General features: G+C 43.4%; 1 protein-coding gene across 2 annotated transcripts in view; it reads left to right on the top strand.

The window, feature by feature from the left end:
- Nucleotides 1–19,208, top strand: part of ccdc57 (coiled-coil domain containing 57) — a 183,516-nt gene that overhangs the window by 56,595 nt on the left and 107,713 nt on the right. For both annotated transcript variants that reach the window (XM_072558516.1, XM_072558517.1), the window contains one exon: nucleotides 7,625–7,699. In XM_072558516.1, coding sequence (XP_072414617.1) covers nucleotides 7,625–7,699 — 75 coding nt within the window. The remainder of the gene's footprint in view (nucleotides 1–7,624; nucleotides 7,700–19,208) is intronic.

A 19,208-nucleotide genomic window follows, 5' to 3' on the forward strand; every position in this document is an offset into this window, starting at 1 on the left:
AGTGGTCATCAAAGGGGACACTCCTGTTCTTATCTGTCAACAGGGGCTCCTAATTTAGTCCAATCAGGGAACTCATACACTGAGGTCCACTTGACTGACCTTATTACGATCATTACAGTACAATCAGTTCTTCTATAACGTGATGGTTGTGCTCTTGTGCAACACTGTGTTATAGAAAAATCACGCTTTAGAAACAGCATTTAAAGTGTTTTAAAAGTTCATGCTTTAGAAATTACTTCCCCAATAGATCAATCATGTTACAGCGAATTTGCATTGAGGAAACGCTCGTTATAACAGAATGCCCTATAGGAACATTCGCACTGATTGTTGGTATGTTCACAAAGTACTTTTCCTTTGCCTAGTTTTGCTTTCCTAGTGACTAACTGTTGGTAACGTCTCTTAGCTTGTTTCAATTCCTGCAACTTTAAGCTTAGGCTTTTGTCAGCCAGAGGTCGTGGTTCATATTGGTACTAACGACATTGGCATAAAGCGAGATAGAGGTTCTACAAAGGGAATTTAGAAAGTTAGGTAGAAAGTTGAAAAGCAGGACCTCGAAGGTTGTAATCTCGGCATTGCTCCCGTAGCACATGCTAATAAGGCCAGAAATAGGGCTGTGCAGTTGAAGAGCTGCTCTAGGAGGGAGGGAATCTCTTCCAGAGGAGGTGGGACCTGTACAAGAAAGTTGGGTTGCACCTAAACTGAAGAGACGCCAATATCATTACAGAGACATTCCCCAGTGCTGCTGGGGAGGATTTAAGCTAGTGTTGCAGGGGTGTGGGAGTCAGAGCAGTAAGTCAACATGTGGATTGTTTGAAGAGAAGAGAGCGGCTAAACCAAGTACGTCTAATAGGAAGAACAGGCAGGACCAGGTTAATGACAACGGTGAGTCTAGCGGTCTGAATTGTACCACTTTTAATGCAAGGAGTACACAATTAAAGGCAGATGAGCTTAGGACCTGGGTTAGTACATAGGACTATGATGTGGTAGCCATTACAACAACGTGGTTGAGAGAAGAGTAGCTTAACATTCAAGGGTTTAGATGTAGAGGGGATGTAAGATGGGTGGACAAGTTACATTACTGATTAAGGAGAATGTCACAACTGTATTAAGAGGGGACATCCCGGAGGGCTTGTCTAGTGAAGCAATATAGGGTCACAGCATGGAAAGTAACTCTTTGGTCCAACTTATCCATGCTGACCAAATATCTCAATCTGACCTAGTACCATTTGCCAGCACTTGGCCCATATCTCTCTAAACCCTTCATATTCATATACCCATCCAGATGCCTCTTAAATGTTGTCATTGTACCAGCTTCCACAACATCCTCTGGCAGCATGTTCAATACACACGCCACCTCTGCACGAAAAAGTTACCACACCGATTCTTTTTTAAATCTTTCCCCTCTCACCTTAAACCTATGCCATCCAGTTCTGGACTCAGCCACCCTGGGGAAAAGGGCTTGCCATCCTATTCACGCCTCTCATGATTTTATAAACCTCTATAGCTTAGTCCCACAATGGTTAGAATTTTGGAATAAAAAGGTGTAATCACTATGATGGGATTAGGTCTCCCAATAACCAGCAGGAATTAGAGGAACAGATATGTAAGTGGATCAAGGAAAGACTTAAAACAAAAGGGTTGAGTTAGTGGGTGATTTTAGTTTTCCCACTATTCACAGTGACTGCCTTAGTGCTGTGGGCTTAATTGGCACAGAATTTACTAGGTGTATCCAGTAGAGACACTTTTTAAAAAAAAGTATGTGGATAGTCCAACTAGGAAAGAGGTTGTATTAGACCTTGTATTGGGGAATGAGCCTGGCCGGGTGATTGAGGTTTCAGTGAGGGAGTATTTTGGGAATAGTGATCATAATTCCATAAGTTTTAAAATACAAGTACACAGTCCTTCATCTGAAACCCTCTGGGCCAGCAGGTTTTTGGAATTTTGGAAGTTTTCAGAGTTTGGAATAAGTGACAGTTTCACAGTGAAATCTTAAAAAAAAAATTATCGAGCAGCAGACGCCTCCTGTGAGTAATATGAGCACTGAGACATAATTGACACCTGCCAGTGCTGGGCCACACCGCCATGTCGCATCTGAGTGATGTGGGTCGAGTGGATGTGGACTTGGGTTAACTGCACACCAAACCACCTTGTTATGGAGAAAAAAACTTAATGAGAAAAGCTTCGAATGAAGGATTGTATATTTGTAATTATAGAAAAGAATAAGACTGGTCCTTGGGTGACAGTGTAAAATTGGGGGAAGGCTAATTACAACAGTATTAGGCAGGAACTGGAAAAATTGGATTGGGGCAGCTGTTTGAAGATAAATCCACAACTGACAGGTGAGAATCTTTCAAAGCCTGTTGACCAGAGCTCAGGACCAGCATCTTCCTGTGAGGAAGAAAGATAAGGATGGCAAGATTTGGGAACCTTGGATGACAAGTGATGTTGTAAGGTTTAGGAAACTGAAATCAAACAAGCTCCTAGAATATAAAGGAAGCAGAAAATAGCGGTTAAAAGAAATTAGAAGGACTAGATGGGGCCATGAAATGTCATTGGCAAGTAGGATTAGAGAGAATCCCAAGGCGTACTTTAGGAGCAAGAGGATAACCAGGGAAAGGATAGGTCCACTTAAGGACAAAGGAGGATGCAGCCAAAGCAAGTGGGTGATGTCCTTAATGAATACTCCTCGTTGGTATTTACCAAGGAGAAAGAAAGGATAACTTTAGAGGGGAGTTTGTTGAAAGTCTAAAGCATGGCAATATTAAGAAGAAGGTGCTGTTGTGTGCCTTGAAACACATTAAGTTACATAAGTCCACAGGGCCTGATGGGATCTATCCCAAAGTACTGAAGGAAGCAAGGGAGGAGATTGCTAGGGCTTTCACAGAGATCTTTGTATCTTCTTTAGCCACAGGCGAGGTTCCAGAATACTGGAGAATAGTCAGTTCCTTTCTTAAAGAAGGGAAGCAGGGACAATTCAAGAAATTATAGTCTAGTGAGCCTTACATCAGTGGTAGGAAATTATGAAGAACATTGTTGTGGACAGGATTTCCTGGCATTTGGAGAAGAATGACTTACTATGGACAGTCAGCATAGCTTTATGCAGGGCAGGCCTTGTTTCTCAAGTTTGTTTGAGTTTTTTGAGGAAGTGACAAACATGATTGAGGATAAGGCAATGCATGTTGTGTACATGGACTTTACGAAAGCATTTGACAAGGTAGGCTGGTCCAGCAGATCAAATTGCATGGAATTCATAGTGAGTTGGTAAATTGGATATAAAATTGGCTTGGCCACAGAAGATAGAGTAATTGTGCAGTGCCGTTTTTTTGGATTGGATTTCTTTGACTAGTGGTATTTCACATCAGTGCTCAGACCTCTTATTGTTTGTAATATATATATAAATGATGTGGGGGAAAAAAGTAAGTCATCTAATTAGTAAGTTTGCAGGTGACAGAAATTGGAGGAGTTGTGGATAGTGAGGAAGCATATCAAAGGCAAATACTAGTGGGTGAATAAGTTTAAGGTGAGAGGAAGAAAGTTTAAAAGAGATATACAAAGAAAGTTTATTTTTAGTACTGAGGGAGTAGGTCCTTGGATTGCACTGTCAGGGGTGGTAGTGGAAGCAGATACAATAGCAAAGTTTAAGACTCATTTAGACCAGGAATAGAGGGATATGGACCATGTGCAGGCAGATGGGATTAGGTTAGAAAAGGATCATGGTTAACAGAGACATGGTGCGCCATAGAGCCTGTTCCTGTGCTGTACTGTTACATAGAAACATAGGAGGAGGCCATTCAGCCATTCAAGCCTGCTCTGCCATTCATCACGATCATTACTGATTGTTCTAATCCTGCTTTCTTCCCAGAACCTTTGATCCAATTTGCCCCCAAGTGCTATATCTAGCAGCCTCTTGAATACATTCAATGTTTGGCATCAACTACTTCCTGTGATAATGAATTGCACAGGCTCACCACTCTTTGGGTGAAGAAATGTCTCCTCATCTTGGTCCTAAATGGTCCACCCTGAATTCTCAGTGTGACCCCTGGTTCTGGGCCTATCATCGGGGACATCTCCCTGCATCTACCCTGTTTAGTCCTGTTGAATTTTATAAGTCGTTAAGAGATTCCCCCACCCCACCTCACTCGTCTGAACTCCAGTAAAAACAATCCTAACCTAGTTAATCTCCCATCATACGTCAGTCCCACCATACCTGGAATCAGCCTGGTAAACCTTCAGTGTACTCCCTTAAGAGCAAGAGCATTCTTCCTCAGAAAAGCAGATCAAAACTGCGCACACTATTCCATGTGAGGCCTCATCAAGGCCCTGTATAACTGCAACAAACCTATCCCTGTACTCAAAACCCCTCATAATGAAAAGTGTAGTGCTGGAAAGGCACAGCCAGTCAGGCAGCATTTGAGGAGCAGGAGAGTCTTCCTGATGAAGAGCTTATGCTTGAAACATTGACTCTCCTGCTTCTCGGATGCTGTCTGACTGGCTGTGCTTTTCCAGCACCACACTATTTGTCTCTGATCTCCAGCATCTGCAGCCCTCACTTTCTCCTCTCTCGTAATGAAGGCCAACATACCATTTGCCTTTTTTACTGCCTGCTGCACCTATACACCTACCTTCAGCGACTGGTGCACAAGGTCCTCCATGTCCCACTGCACACTCCCATCCCCCAACTTGTCCAGATCATGCTGAATCCTCATCACAGTTCACTGTTCCACCTAACTTGGTGTCATCTGCAAGATGTTACATTTTATTCCCTTATTGAATATCATTAATATATATTGTGAATAGCTGGGGCCCTAGCACTGATTCCTGCCACAGCGGAGAAGGTTACCTCAGATTACAACAGGATCTTGATCAGATGGGCCAATGGGCTGAGAAGTAGCAGATGAAGTTTAATTCAGATAAATGTGAGGTGCTGCATTTTGGGAAAGCAAATCTTAGCGGAACTTATACACTTAATGGTAAGGTCCTAAGGAGTGTTGCTGAACAAAGAGACCTTGGAGTGCAGGTTCATAGCTCCTTGAAAGTGGAGTTGCAGGTAGATAGGATAGTGAGGAAGGCATTTAGTATGCTTTCCTTTATTGGTCAGAGTACTGAGTACAGGAGTTGGGAGGTCATGTTGCAGCTGTACAAAACGTTGGTTAGACAAATATTGGAATATTGCGTGCAATTCTGGTCTCCTTCCTATCGGAAAGATGTTGTGAAACTTGAAAGGGTTCAGAAAAGGTTTACAAGGATGTTGCCAGGGTTGGAGGATTTGAGCTATAGCGAGAGGCTGAATAGGCTGGGGGTGTTTTCCCTGGAGTGTCAAAGGCTGACGGGTGACCTCATAGAAGTTTATAAGATCATGAGGGGCATGAATAGGATAAAGAGACAAAATCTTTTCCCGGGGGTTGAGGAGTCCAGAACTAGAGGGCATAGGTTTAGAGTGAGAGGAGAAAGATATAAAAGAGACCAACGGGGCAATTTTTTCACGCAGAGGGTGGTATGCGTATGGAATGAGCTGCTAGAGGAAGTGGTGGAGGCGGGCACAATTGCAACATTTAAAAGGCATTTGGATGGATTATATGAATAGGAAGGGTTTGGGGGGATATGGGCCGGGTGCTGGCAGGTGTGACTAGATTGGGTTGGGATATCTGGTCGGCATGGACAGGGTTGGGCCGAAGGGTCTATTTCTGTGCCGTACATCTCTATGACCCGTTAATTCCTACTCCTTGTTTCGTTTCTGTCAACCAGTTTTCTGTCCATCTCAGTACACTTAGCCCAATCCCATGCACTTTAATCTTGTACATGATCTCTTATGCAAGACTTTGTCAAACGCTTTCTGAAAGTCCAAATATACCACATCGACTGGCTTCCCCTTGTCAACTCTACTAGTTACATCTTCTTAGAATTCCAACAGATTTGTCAAGTATGATTTCCTCTTCATAAATTCATGCTGACTCTGATTCTGCCACTGCTTTCTAAATGCTCCGCTATAAAGTCCTTAATAATGTATTCCAGAATTTTCCCCACTACCAATGTTAGGCTTACTGGTCTATAATTCCCTGGTTTCTCTCTACCTCCCTTTTTGAATATTGGAGTAACATTACCTACCCTTCAATCTGCATGGACTCTTCCAGAGCCTTTAGAATACTTTTCTATGTTCTTCTTATATGTTCTGTGGTCTGGAGCTTTTGGTGCAGAGCATTATCAACTTTCCTTTAATTCTCTTTCAATGTTGCTTCCTTAAAAAAAAATTAAGGAAATCAGTTAAATAGTATCTTCCTGGCTGTTACTTGCTCAACTATCATTATACAGTTAGTCAATAGGTTTGGTCTCTTTTTATAATTGATTTTTTAACGAATGAGTTACATAATTTGATGAGCTTCTCAGTCAATTCTCTGCCATTTAGAATGACAAGGTTATGAAGGGGCTAGACAGTGTAATTACATGGTTGTTTCCGCTGGCTGGGGAATCTAGAACACTGATCCAGTCTCTGGATATGAGGGCAATCATCTAGAACTGGGATATGGAGAAATGTTTTGAGTAGCAAGTTGTGTATCTTTGGAATCTTCTATCCCAGGACGTTATGGATGCTGGATTTTGAATATATTTGCAGTTGGCATAGACAGAATCTTGTTCTCGGGAAATCGAGGGATATGGAGAACCTGACACTCAGGCTTGACAGCTATATGGCCTGATCTTGCTTTTTTTTTCTTGTGTTCTTGTGTAAATATCTTACAGTTAAAGAAGAAATAAACTTTTTATTTAATATTGAACAGCATTAAGCATTACAGTGGGAAACATTTAAACTGTTTGTTTTAGAATAGCCTGAGGATATTAAAAAACAAATGAAAGCATTCACCAATGTGAAAGAAAAACTGATCTGCAAAATTCCTGTTCTTGCCCCACTCAATTGATTAAAATAAGTGCTGGAGACAACTTTTTAGCCCTGATCATTATTGTATTGTAGATAACTTCATCTAGCGTGAAATCCCAAACTAGAAATGAGATGCAGTTTATGTTCTGTGCTACTTTAGTAAATGTAACATGATTAGTCTCCGAGCAAGTTCATTGGGAAAATGAGACATTCTTGCTCTGAATGCTTTTGTATGAACATGCAACATGAATATGATTGGAATAAAATAAAGAATTGTGAATGCTGGAGATCTGAAACAAACAAAAACAGAAATTGCTGGTGGATCTGTGGAGAGAAAACAAAGTTAGCATTTCAAGTCCTGTGACCCTTTTGAAGAATGGAGTCTCTTTAAGTCATCACATTTAAATTTTGAGTTAAAAATCACACAACACGAAGTTGATTTTTAACTTTGTATACCCCAGCCCAACACCGGCATCTCCAAATCAAAACTTTTTGAGGAAAGTATGAACTGATCATTGCTACAGTTACCGTTTAATCTATCATGTAATAAGGTTTCTCTGTCTGGGTCTGAAAGGTTTGCAATGAATTAAGTGCTCGATCGTTGGGGTCATAAAAACTATCACTTAAAATGTTACCCCCATTACAACGTGAATTTGAAGCTCCAATTCCTTAAAGTTTTGAGCTATATAGATCTTTGAGTGATTCTACAGGAAACAAGAAGTTTTATTCTGAGTTTCTCGATCTGTCCAACAGGATCAAGGAACTGGAAGACAAAGTAAATAGAATGGAAATTAAATTGAAAAAAGAAGAAGAAATATTCCAACGCAAGTAAGTGCATTTATTAAAATTTATATTCTTCAAGTCATCAGTTGGTACCTGTCGTATGAAATACAAAATTACATAGCCGCCCAGAAGAGAGAGTCTGTTAACACTGTAGTTTCAAATATTTGTTTATAAAACAGCCTCAGTTTCCGTATATATTATGTTTAAAAATACATGCCCATTATCTTATAAATATCATAACATGGCAGACAACTTAGTGGGTCAATCTGCTAAAGAAATCTAAATTATGGTCCCAAATCTCTTGTGTTTGGATTGAAATCACTATTTCTGACCCAGATCAGCCAACACGTTGCTCACTTTCCCAGGACTTTTCCACCTAAACATCCAATGTAGAATAAATCTCAAGAAAATACGTGCAGGCAGCACCAGACCAAATCGTGCAGACACTACACCCCTTTTGTGACTATATCTGTAACCATCTATACTTTAAAATCCCAAAGCCACTTTAACAGCTATTGAGAAAAAATAAATGTGGTAAGGTGAGTGCATAGATTAGGGTGGTTGGTAAAGGAGTACAGCAGCAAGTTTGTGGATGCGGTCGCAGATGAGTATATGTGAAGTGTAGGGCATAAATGAATAGTGAAGGGTTCATGTGGAAGGTGGGTGAGGGCCTTCAACAGTGAAGAATAAGAGTTTTTAAAACCACAGTGAGATAATTACTGCCAAACAACATATCTGATCTTGAATATAGTTGGTTCTGCTCTTACATTTGTTTCTCCAGTGGGAATTGGCTCTAACACGAATGAAGGGTTTAGACCATTATTTGTAGAATGAGAACTTTCTTTACCTGTATTGACTATAATGCAGTTCCAGCCCCATTAGTTTAAATGGCATGGCTATTGTGCGATTTTCTTATAATGTGAGATCACACAAGAATGGAACTATCACATTAAATCAGAACCAACTGCATGATGATTTTACAGATGCAGAATCACATTTTGTTAGATATTCATATTGCAGATATTAAAACATGAAAGTTAAATATCTGTTTTAATATTTTTCCTGTTTTACTTTTCCTTTCTTGTAATCATGTGGAATCTCCAATCATTTTTTCACTTACTTTACAATGATTTTCATGTAACTTTTCACTGCTATTTACTGCCTGCATTCCAGTTTGTATTCCTCAGTGAGGGTTTGTTAGCCTGATTAGTTTTGGGAGCCTTCTTACTACTTGCACTGCTGAAAGACACTCTCGGCAGCCAGTGAATTCAAATGGATGATTGAAGGTCTTCGCTGACAAGCCTGTTCAAATTCTGTTGGTAACTGGCTGGCGTTCCTCTCCATACTCTGGGAGCACTGCCAATTTCTCAACTTCCTACCTATATCTTCATTCTACCTCCATAGTGAATTAATACAGAAATGAGACTGATCATGAATCCTTTCACATGTTTATGGTTTTTTAGGAAGCTGCAGATATTAAAATCTTACAGCCAATAATCCTGAAATATCTGAGAATGCTCAGCAGTAAATTGCTGGCCCAACATACCCTGTGAGTTTAAAAAAAAATGACTGCAAATGCTGGAGATCTGAAATAAGAATGAACTAGAGTTTTAAAGAAGAGTCATAACAGACTTGAATTATTAATTCTGTATCTCTGTCCTCAATACCTGCCAGACCTACTAGGTTTCTCTGTTTGCTTTTTATATACTATTTAAGTTTCCAGCAATATCTGAACTAAAGATTCATTCATGACTGATCGCAGCCTACTTAGGAAACAAATCCAACAAATTATTTTAAAAGCTATAAGTACAAAGCATCAAATTTAATATTGGCATTGATTGAATGATTAATTGTCACATATATCTTTGAAAATACAGTGAAAAGTGTTTTGTTGCCACAGTCAGTGCCATTTTGAATTACAATAAGGATAAAAAGAAATTGCACAAATAAGAATTCATCATCTTTTCAAACTGGGGTCTGAAGCATGGCTTCAGGGTTTCTGTAAGGTGACTGGAAGGTGGTCCAGTACCCAAGGAATCCCACCTCTGGAACATCAACAATGGCATGAATGCCCACTGTCACCACCATGCTCTAAAAGCCAGGGGTCCAGGCTCCATGCCTGCTGCTGCTGCCAGGGGTGTGGGCTCTGTGCCTGCCGCTGCCAGGGGACTGGGCTCTGCGCCTGCAACCAGGGGACTGGCCTCTGTACCTGCTGCCAGGGGTGCAGGCTCTGTGCCTGCTGCTGCTGACAGGGGTGTGGGCTTGGTGCCTGCCGCTGCTGCCAGGGGTGTGGGCTTAGTGCCTGCCGCTGCTGTCAGGGGTCTGGGCTCAGTGCCTGCCGCTGCTGCCAGGGGTCCGGGCTCTGTGCCTGCCGCTACCAGGGGACTGGGCTCTGCGCCTGCAACCAGGGGACTGGCCTCTGTACCTGCTGCCAGGGGTGCAGGCTCTGTGCCTGCTGCTGCTGCCAGGGGTCTGGGCTCTGTGCCTGCCGCCACCAGGGGACTGGGCTCTGTGCCTGCCGCCACCAGGGGACTGGGCTCTGCGTCTGCTACCAGGGGTGTGGGCTCTGTGCCTGCTGGGCTGTCAGGGGTCCGGGCTCTGTGCCCAATGTAAGGGGTCTGGGTTCTGTTTGCTGTTGCCAGGGGTGCGGGCTCTGTGCCTGCAGCGACAGCCAGGGGCGCGGGCCCAATGCCTGCAGCGATAGCCAGGGGTGTGGGCTCTGTGCCTGCAGCGACAGCCAGGGGCGCGGGCTTCTGTGACTGCAGCTGCTGCCAGGGGACTGGGCTTCTGTGCCGGCTGTCGTCAGGGGTGCAGGCTCTGTGCCAGCTGGGGGTGCGTGCTCTGTGCCTGTTGCTGCTGCCAGGGGTCTGGGCTCTGTGTGCCTAGCTGTCGCCATGGGTGCGGGCTCTGTGCCTGCCGTCACCAGGGGTCTGAGCTCTGTGCCTGCCGCCACCAAGGGACTGGACTCTGCGCCTGCTACCAGGGGTGTGGGCTCTGCGCCTGCTGCTGCTGTCAGGGGTCCGGGCTCTGTGCCTGTTGTTGCCAGGGGTGTGGGCTCTGTGTGCCTGCTGTCACCAGGGGTTTGGGCTCTGTGCCTGCAGCTGCTGCCAGGGGTGCGGGCTCTGTGCCTGCTGTCGCTTTGGGAACAGGCTCTGTGCCTGCTGTCGCCAATGGTGCGGGTTCTGTGCCTGCTGTCACCAGGGGTCTGGGCTCTGTGCATGCCGCTGCTGCCAGGGGTCCGGGCTCTGTGCGTGCCGCTGCTGCCAGGGGTGTCGGCTCTGTGCCTGCCGTCACCAGGAGTGCGGGGTCTGTGCCTGCCGTCATCGCCAGTGGTGTGGGCTGTGTGCCTGCTGCTGCCAGTGGTGCGGGCTGTGTGCCTGCTGCTGCCAGGGGTTCGGGCTCTGTGCCTGCTGCCACTGCCAGGGTTGCGGGCTCTGTGTCTGCCTGCTGCTGCCAGGGGTCTGGGCTCTGTGCCTGCTGCTGCCAGGGGTCTGGGCTCTGTGCCTGCCGTTGCTGCCAGGGGTGTGGGCTCTTTGCTTGCTGCCAGTGGTGCGGGCTCTGTGCCTGCCATCGCCAGGGTTGCGGGCTCTGTGCCTGCTGTTGCTGCCAGGGGTGTGGGCTCTGTGCCTGCTGCCAGGGGTGTGGGCTCTGTGCCTGCTGCCAGGGATGCGGGCTCTGTGCCTATGGTCGCTGCCAGGGGTGCGGGCTCTGTGCCTATGGTCGCTGCCAGGGGTGTGGGCTCTGTGCCTATGGTCGCTGCCAGGGGTGTGGGCTATGTGCCTGCTGCTGCTGTTGCCAGGGTTGCGGGCTCTGTGCCTGCCACTGCTGTCAGGGGTGTGGGCTCTGTGCCTGCTGCCCCTGCTGGTGCCAGGGGTGCAGGCTCTGTGCCTGCTGGTGCCAGTGGTGCGGGCTGTGTGCCTGCTGCTGCCAGTGGTGCAGGCTCTGTGCCTGCCGCCACTGCAAGGGTTGCGGGCTCTGTGCCTGCCTGCCGCTGCCAGGGGTCTGGGCTCTGTGCCTGCCACTGCCAGGGGTCTGGGCTCTGTGCCTGCCGTTGCTGCCAGGGGTGTGGGCTCTGTGCTTGCTGCCAGGGGTGCGGGCTCTGTGCCTATGGTCACTGCCAGGGGTGTGGGCTATGTGCCTGCTGCTGCTGCTGTCGCCAGGGTTGCGGGCTTTGTGCCTGCCGCTGCGGCCAGGTTCCGGGCTCTCTGCCTGCCGCTGCTGTCAGGGGTGTGGGCTCTGTGCCTGCCGCCGCTGCCAGGGGTGAGGGCTCTGTACCTGCTGCCAGGGGTGCGGGCTCTGTGCCTGCCGCTACTGTCATAGGCTTTGTGGTAGCCTATGGCAGTCTTTTGGCCCAGCGTGTCCTCAGTGTGAACGTCTGGCCTTGAAGTGATTCCAGAGTGTCTCCCAGCCTGGAGTTACACCCCAGCATGGTCTGGAGTCAAGACCCAGCACGGGCTGGGGGCCAGTGTGGTCAGGTTTGCAAGACTGTTGATCAGAAGTTTTTATTTCTCTATTTTATAATTTATTCATATGATTTGTAATGTTGGACTTTTTATTTCTTTATTTTTCTATGTTTTTTTTCCTCTAAGAACTTGTACTGAAGAATCCATATTTAGGTACCTTTTACCTAAGAGAGGGTCATAAGTGGTGACTTGTAAACCTTTTGCTGTACTCATTTCAGTATATATGACAATAAGGCTAATTCAATTCAATAAATTCCTTTCTTCGCTGGTGAATGATGCTTGCCTGTAGAAAATGAAAGATTAGAGAAGGCACAGTTCTAAATGTGGACTTTACGTGTGACCTATGTGCAAGCATTACCACACAAGTGTAGGGAAGGACACGCAATTTTGAACCTGGCTTCAGTGGTGGCAGGGGGGACATGGGACAAATCCCCACAGTGTGAAGAGAAGAGAAGGAGAGCCCAGGGTGTGAGTGGGGATGAAAATATTTAAGCAATGGATGTAGCATTGAATATCTGCATCTCATCCTAAAAAATGTGGGAGCAAAGGAAACTGCTATATAGAATTTTTAACATCATCAAAATATCCTTTTAAGCATTTCAGTTTTATGGCCAGCAAACATGGTAATCACTTTGTGCTCAGCAAGTGCAGCAAACATAGATAAATTATTAGTTAATCTGCTTTGGCAGTCGTATTTAAGGGATCAGTGTTAGCCAGAACAGAACTCCATTGTTCCTTTAGCAGTCGTGCATGGGATATTTTGCACTCACTTAAAAGACAAGTAAAACTGTCGTCTGATTTTTTTTTCAAACAGGAACAATTTTTGATCTTTTTGTCCTTTATAAATTTTTATCTTTCTCCACCATCATTGAACAAGCTCATCTTTCCTGGAACACCATTTGAGAAACCATCAAGTCAGATTTCTGTCCTTACCACATTACCAAAATAGATCTGATCAAAGCTTATTAAACAAAAGCAGAAAAAAAAGACAAGTAAAGCTATATAAATTACAGTTTATAAAGACTTTATCATCAATAGCAAAAAGAACAATTCAGTCTTTTTCACAGTAATATTCTTTCTAGATTCTCAATCCCAGTGAAGTATCACTTTTTACTTTTAACTCTGTACTTCCTAACCTAACTGACTCTTCCTTTCCATTTTTCATGGCCTCAAGGCTTCCTCCCAACTCAATAGGCCCAAATTTCTTTTCAGTTTTGACAACTTGAAAACTTCTTCCGAAACGCTCACAACAAAGAGTTCTCAAGCTAAAACCTTTTTCAGTAAGGTGAAATTATTCTTCTGAACTGGAAAACAAGTTGCTGACAGTCTGTTTCTCTGTATAGCATAAGAGTTCCATTTTGTAAACATTTCATAAATTAACACCACAGCTATTCTGCTGGGGACTGAAATCACACATTTTCTTGGAAATTATGTATTTACTTCAGTGTTCCAAATGACTTTTTGATCGCTTTTAGTTTTTGGTGAAAACTAACGTGTGTTTACTTCTACTTTAAAAATGCCGATTCCTAAATGATGAGAATATTTTGCTCCTTTATCACACTTTTAAGACGTTCCCTAAATCCTACCTGTTTCACCAAATTTTGATCATGTGTCATAATCTTCCCTCATGTGGCATATCAAATTTTAGTTCATAACTATCCTAATACAAAATCACCTTGGGACATTTTATATTAAAGGCCCTACATAAATTAAACAGGTTGTTCGTAAAGTAACAAACTTCTCAGAATGATTAACTATTTCAGTAATGCACTGAAATGTCAACTCACATGATTTGATGAAATTCTGGAGCAAAGCTTTAATTCAAGACCTTCTAACTTGAGAGATGAGAGGGTGCCACTGCATCAACTTTTAATGGAACACTAACTTTCTGTCTCAAAGATCAAGCATTATGTGTAAAGAACCAGTTCCCAGTCCTTGTCAAATTTGCTGGTGTTTATTCTGTTGCTGCACATCTCAGTGCGGGGTGGGGAGTTGGAAGCTGCATTGTAGTTGTATATAGAATAATCTTGGTACTGAATCACCAATAGGATTGTAACTTAAATTATTATAGAACCCTGATTTCCAGAAGGTTGCAGTGAAAAATATTAATGCAGAGAAATGAAAGAAAAACAAGTTGACTACTTCTACACTGGATTCAGATTATTCTGACTGTAGTGCGAACATTGCTTTTGTGTGTTAAAGTAGGTCAGATTCTCATTGATCCACTTTAATACGGCATTATGCAAGCAGTAATTGGTTTAGTTGCTCCCAGATTTATGTGAATTTCAGTCCTGCCTTGTCGTTTCAGTACTTAACATTTACATTGTAAGACAGAACAGTATTACTGTTTAAGACAGTAAGTAGTTTTACTAACAATATTTAATAATTTTATGATTGTAAAGCTAAAATTCACAAAGACTGATTTCCCAAGAGTGCATTTTATTGTATGTAGCAGTTAGATAAACAGCTTAGTTGTTTGCTCTTCTCCTGAATCTCTTCAAATACTTTGTGCACTGTGCAACAACTAAGTGGTCTCCCTGAGATTGATTTTTTTTTCTTTTTGCTGGTACGATTGCAACATTTAAGAGGCATTTGGATGGGTATGTGAATAGGAAGGGTTTGGAGGAATATGGGCTGGGTGCTGGCAGGTGGGACTGGATTGGGTTGGGATATCTGGTCGGCATGGAAGGATTGGACCGAAGAGTCCGTTTCCATGCTGTACATTTCTATGACTCCCTGACCTGGTGAGTAGCTCTTCCACATGATCATACCTGTATAGGATCTAGGTTCTCTGGGTTTTGGTCTCTTAACCCATCTCTTTTGAAATAGCAACAAGAATGAAGCACTGAGCTTCACCCCCTTCAAACTAATGTTTCAATTATTATTGCTAACTGGAAACCTGTGTTTGGAGTGCTCATATATGGATGTCAAGCGAGATACTTGTGATGACCAGCACCTATGGAATCATAAGGGAGCAGGGGATTTGGTAAGGGAAGGAAACTAACTACATTAAACATTACTTACTGTCAACTTTACAGAAATGTCAGTTGGAAGAAGATAAATCCATGTATCTGAGTCAGAAATTAAGGATTCAAGCCTCAGGGAGACAATACTGATAATTCAAAGCAGTATTGAGGGAGTACAATAGTCCTGTTGGAGGTCCCACTTTCAGATAAAATGTTAAAACTAGGCCCTGTAAGGCACACAGTATAGTGAAATAAAACAGAAATGCTAGAGACACTGAGCAGATCTGGCAACATCTGTGGAGATAGAAACAGAGATAATGCTTCAAATCCAATAAGACATTTCTTCAAAACTGTAGAGAGAGGAAGCTGGGAAATTGATGTTGCTTATGCTGTAGGAAAGTTGAATGGAGGAGTAAGTGGAGCAGTTGGGAACGAGCCCTGAAACAAAAGGCAAAGGAACTACTAGTGGTAATGGAGAAGAAATGTAGATGAAGGGGGGGATGCTACTGGTGATTGTTAATGGCAGAAAATAGATCAGTTCTGCTGGGAGCAAACACAAGCAAACAAGTTACTTTGTGGGAGGAGAAATCAAAATGGATGACACACTACATGGTCTGAAGTTGTTGAACCCTCAAGGCTTGAAAATATCGAAATGAAACATTTGGTGCCTTCCTCCAACTTATGTTGGGCTTTGCTGGAACACTGCAGCATGCCAATAACTTAAATGCTAGCGTGACAGCATCTCCTCTCTGCCAAAACTAACATTGAAACCATGGACATACATCACCTATGATTTGAGAGTGCTTGCTGTGTTATTGCGGGCTGTTGGTCTCTTCAATTTTTCATACAAGGCCTAATCTTGAATGTTTGCAAAGGCAAAACTCTCTCATGTTGTACCGGACTAGCCATACAAATGCAGTGGCTTCAAGAGCAGGTTTGAAGCTAGGAACGCTGCGGTGAATAACTTGCCTCATGATTCCACAAAACCTGGCCGAGCACAAGTCGGGAGTGCAGTGGACTACTTCCGACTTACCTAGATTAGTGAAGCTACAAAAAACTCAACACCAGCCAAGTCAAAGCAGACCACATTAACAAATATCCACTTTAACCATCACTGATGCTCAGTGGTAGCTGTGTGTACTGTTTCCTTGGGTCAAAATACTGGAACTCCCTCCCCATTGGCATTATAGGTCTACCAACCAAATATAGACTGCAGCAGTTTAATAAGGCAGCTCACCAACACCTTCTGAAGGGCAACTAGAGATCGGCAATAAATTCGACCTACCAGGGAAAAATCACAGTGGCCAGGTTTTTTGCATTGAGACTGGCTCTGGCTCAGAAGGGAAGGGGGGAGAATAGGAGAGTGATAGTGATAGGAAATTCAATCATGAGAGGAATAGACAGGAGATTCTGTGGTGCCAAGCGAGATTCGTGGATGGTATGTTGGCTCCTGGGTATTAGGGCCAGGGATTTCTTGAAGTAAGGGGAAGGGAGGGCAGCCAGAAGTTGTGGTACATATCAGTACAAACGACAGGTAGGGAAAGGGAGGAGGATCTAAAAATAGAATTTAGGGAATTAGTTTGGAAACTAGAATGCAGAATGAACAGAGTAGTAATCTCAGGATTGCTACCAGTGCCACAGGCTAGTGAGACTAGGAATAGAGAGCGAGAGCAGATGAACACATGGCTGCAGGGCTAATATAGGAGGGAAGGCTTCAGGTATGTGGATCATTGGGATACCTTCTGGGGAAGTTGGTACCTGTACAAGAAGGACGGGTTGCTCCCGAACTGGAGGGGCACCAATATCCTGGGTGGGAGGTTTGCTAGACCTCGTTGGGTGGGTTTAATCTACATTGGCAGGAGGTTAGGAACCTGAGCTACATATCAGGTGATGGAGTAGGGAGTGAACAGCCAGATACAGCATGCAGAGAGTCTGTGAGAAGGGATAGGCACTTGATAGGGCAAAGGTATAGTCAGTGTAATGGGTTGAAGTGACTATTTTAATGTATAAGGAATAAGGATAATGAACTCAGAGCATGGATCAGGACTTGGAACTATGATGTTCTGGCCATTTAAGGAGACTTGAATAATACAGGGGCAGGAATGGTTGTTGCAGCTCCATAGAGCCCTGGTTAGACCACACTTGTAATATTGTGTTCAGTTCTGGTCACCTCATTATAGGAAAGATGTGGAAACTTTAGAGAGGGTGCAGAGGAGATTTACCAGGATGTTATCTGGACTGGAGGGCATGTCCTATGAAGAAATGTTGAGAGAGCGAAGGCTTTTCTCATTGGAGTGAAGAAGGATGAGAGGTGACTTGATAGAGGTGTACAGGATGTTGAAAGGCATAGATAAAGTGAACAGCCAGAGACTTTTTCTCAGGACAGAAATGGCTATCATAAGGGGTCATAATTCTAAGATCATTGGAGGAATGTTATATCAGAGGTAGGTTCTTTACACAGAGAATGGTAGATGTGTGGAATGCACTGCAGGCAGTTGTTAGTAGAGTCAGATTAATTAGGGACTTTTAAGCGACTCTTGGATAGACACATGGAAGATAGTACAGTGAAGGGTGTGTCAGTTAGTCTAATTTTTGAGTAGGATAAAAGCCCAGCACAACACTGGGAGCTGAAGGGCCTTTACTGTTCTCTAACGCTGACCCAACGAGTGACATCATATCCCATGAATTAATTTTTTTAAAAATTCAGACCTGGTCAGTCAACTATTATATCTTTCAAATATGTTGAAGGAAATATGTTAAGCACTTTCCATAGTTATCTTTCAAAAGGCCACCAATAATAAAGTGATGCAACACTGGATCAACTGTACCACCTTGGCCTTCTACAAAACAAAGGCCATCATAACTGCAAAACCAATTATGATGGATCAGGCGCTGCATCAGCATGGCTGAAAAGCATCTTCTCTGCCATGTTCTGTTCTTTGTGCTCTCAGATGACCAGTGTTCCAGGGGAGGACAAAGAAAATGCTCAAATTCTCCTTGAAGTGCAACAACATTGACATTAATGATTGGAAGGAACTTGCAACAAAACTTTAAAGATGGCAATAATTTGTCCATCAAGTTCTGTTATGCTTTGAGTCAAATTTCCTTAATAGTGAGACACAGCATTGAAGCAAAAATAAGTAGTAAAGGAAACAAATTCTGTGCTCTAAATCCCACATCATGTGGTATGTCCTGTTCCATATGCTCAAAGATCTGCAGTCTGGGAATCAGCTATTCAGTCACATGAAGGCTCATAGCTGAAAAATGTGTTGCTGGAAAAGCACAGCAGGTCAGGCAGCATCCAAGGAGCAGGAGAATCGACGTTTCGGGCATAAGCCCTTCTTCAGGACTTATGCCCGAAACGTCGATTCTCCTGCTCCTTGGATGCTGCCTGACCTGCTGCACTTTTCCAGGGACACATTTTTCAGCTCTGATCTTCAGCATCTGCAGTCCTCACTTTCTCCTACATGAAGGCTCATGGCAAACTTGCAACTGAATAGATCAAGGGACAGCTAACGACAGCTAGCTAATATGTGTGTGGGAGGTGCCGGGTTTTTGGATGGGATGTTAATCTGTGGGTTCACTAGGTCAACTTTACAATAATTTCTTCTCATAGTGCCCTCAACTAAAGTTGCCAACACCAGATTAGGTTGTTATGGGTTTTAGTTGTTATTAATGGGATGTTGTATCAAACACAGATCAAGGTTTATTTAGCAAAAACAATCAATGCCATTAATTTGTAAGTAGAGTTCCTTGGGACATTTCAAAAAGAATTTTACCTAATCTTAAACCTATAATTCTTTCACTCTGATTTAGTCTTATATAGTAAATCAACACCTAGAAACTAAGTTAAACGTCATTCAGGAATTAGCTTTCTTTGAAGTTAATTTTTAAAGATGTCATTTGCGTCATTGATGTCATCCATGGACCTGGAAAAACTTGTTGAAAATTCTATCAAGTGTATCAGTTTCAAATTTTCAAAGTCTGCACTATTTTATTTTTACCCAGTATTTATGACTTTCTCCTCTTACTACAGTTGTTTTGCAGTGATGGGCTGGAGTGGTAAGACTTTGATGGCTTAAACATATGATTTCTCTTCTCTTTTAGTCCTGAAAACCTCACAAC

The sequence above is a fragment of the Chiloscyllium punctatum genome, chromosome 39 (genome assembly GCF_047496795.1).
Source record: "Chiloscyllium punctatum isolate Juve2018m chromosome 39, sChiPun1.3, whole genome shotgun sequence".
NCBI classification, from domain to species: Eukaryota; Metazoa; Chordata; class Chondrichthyes; order Orectolobiformes; family Hemiscylliidae; genus Chiloscyllium; species Chiloscyllium punctatum.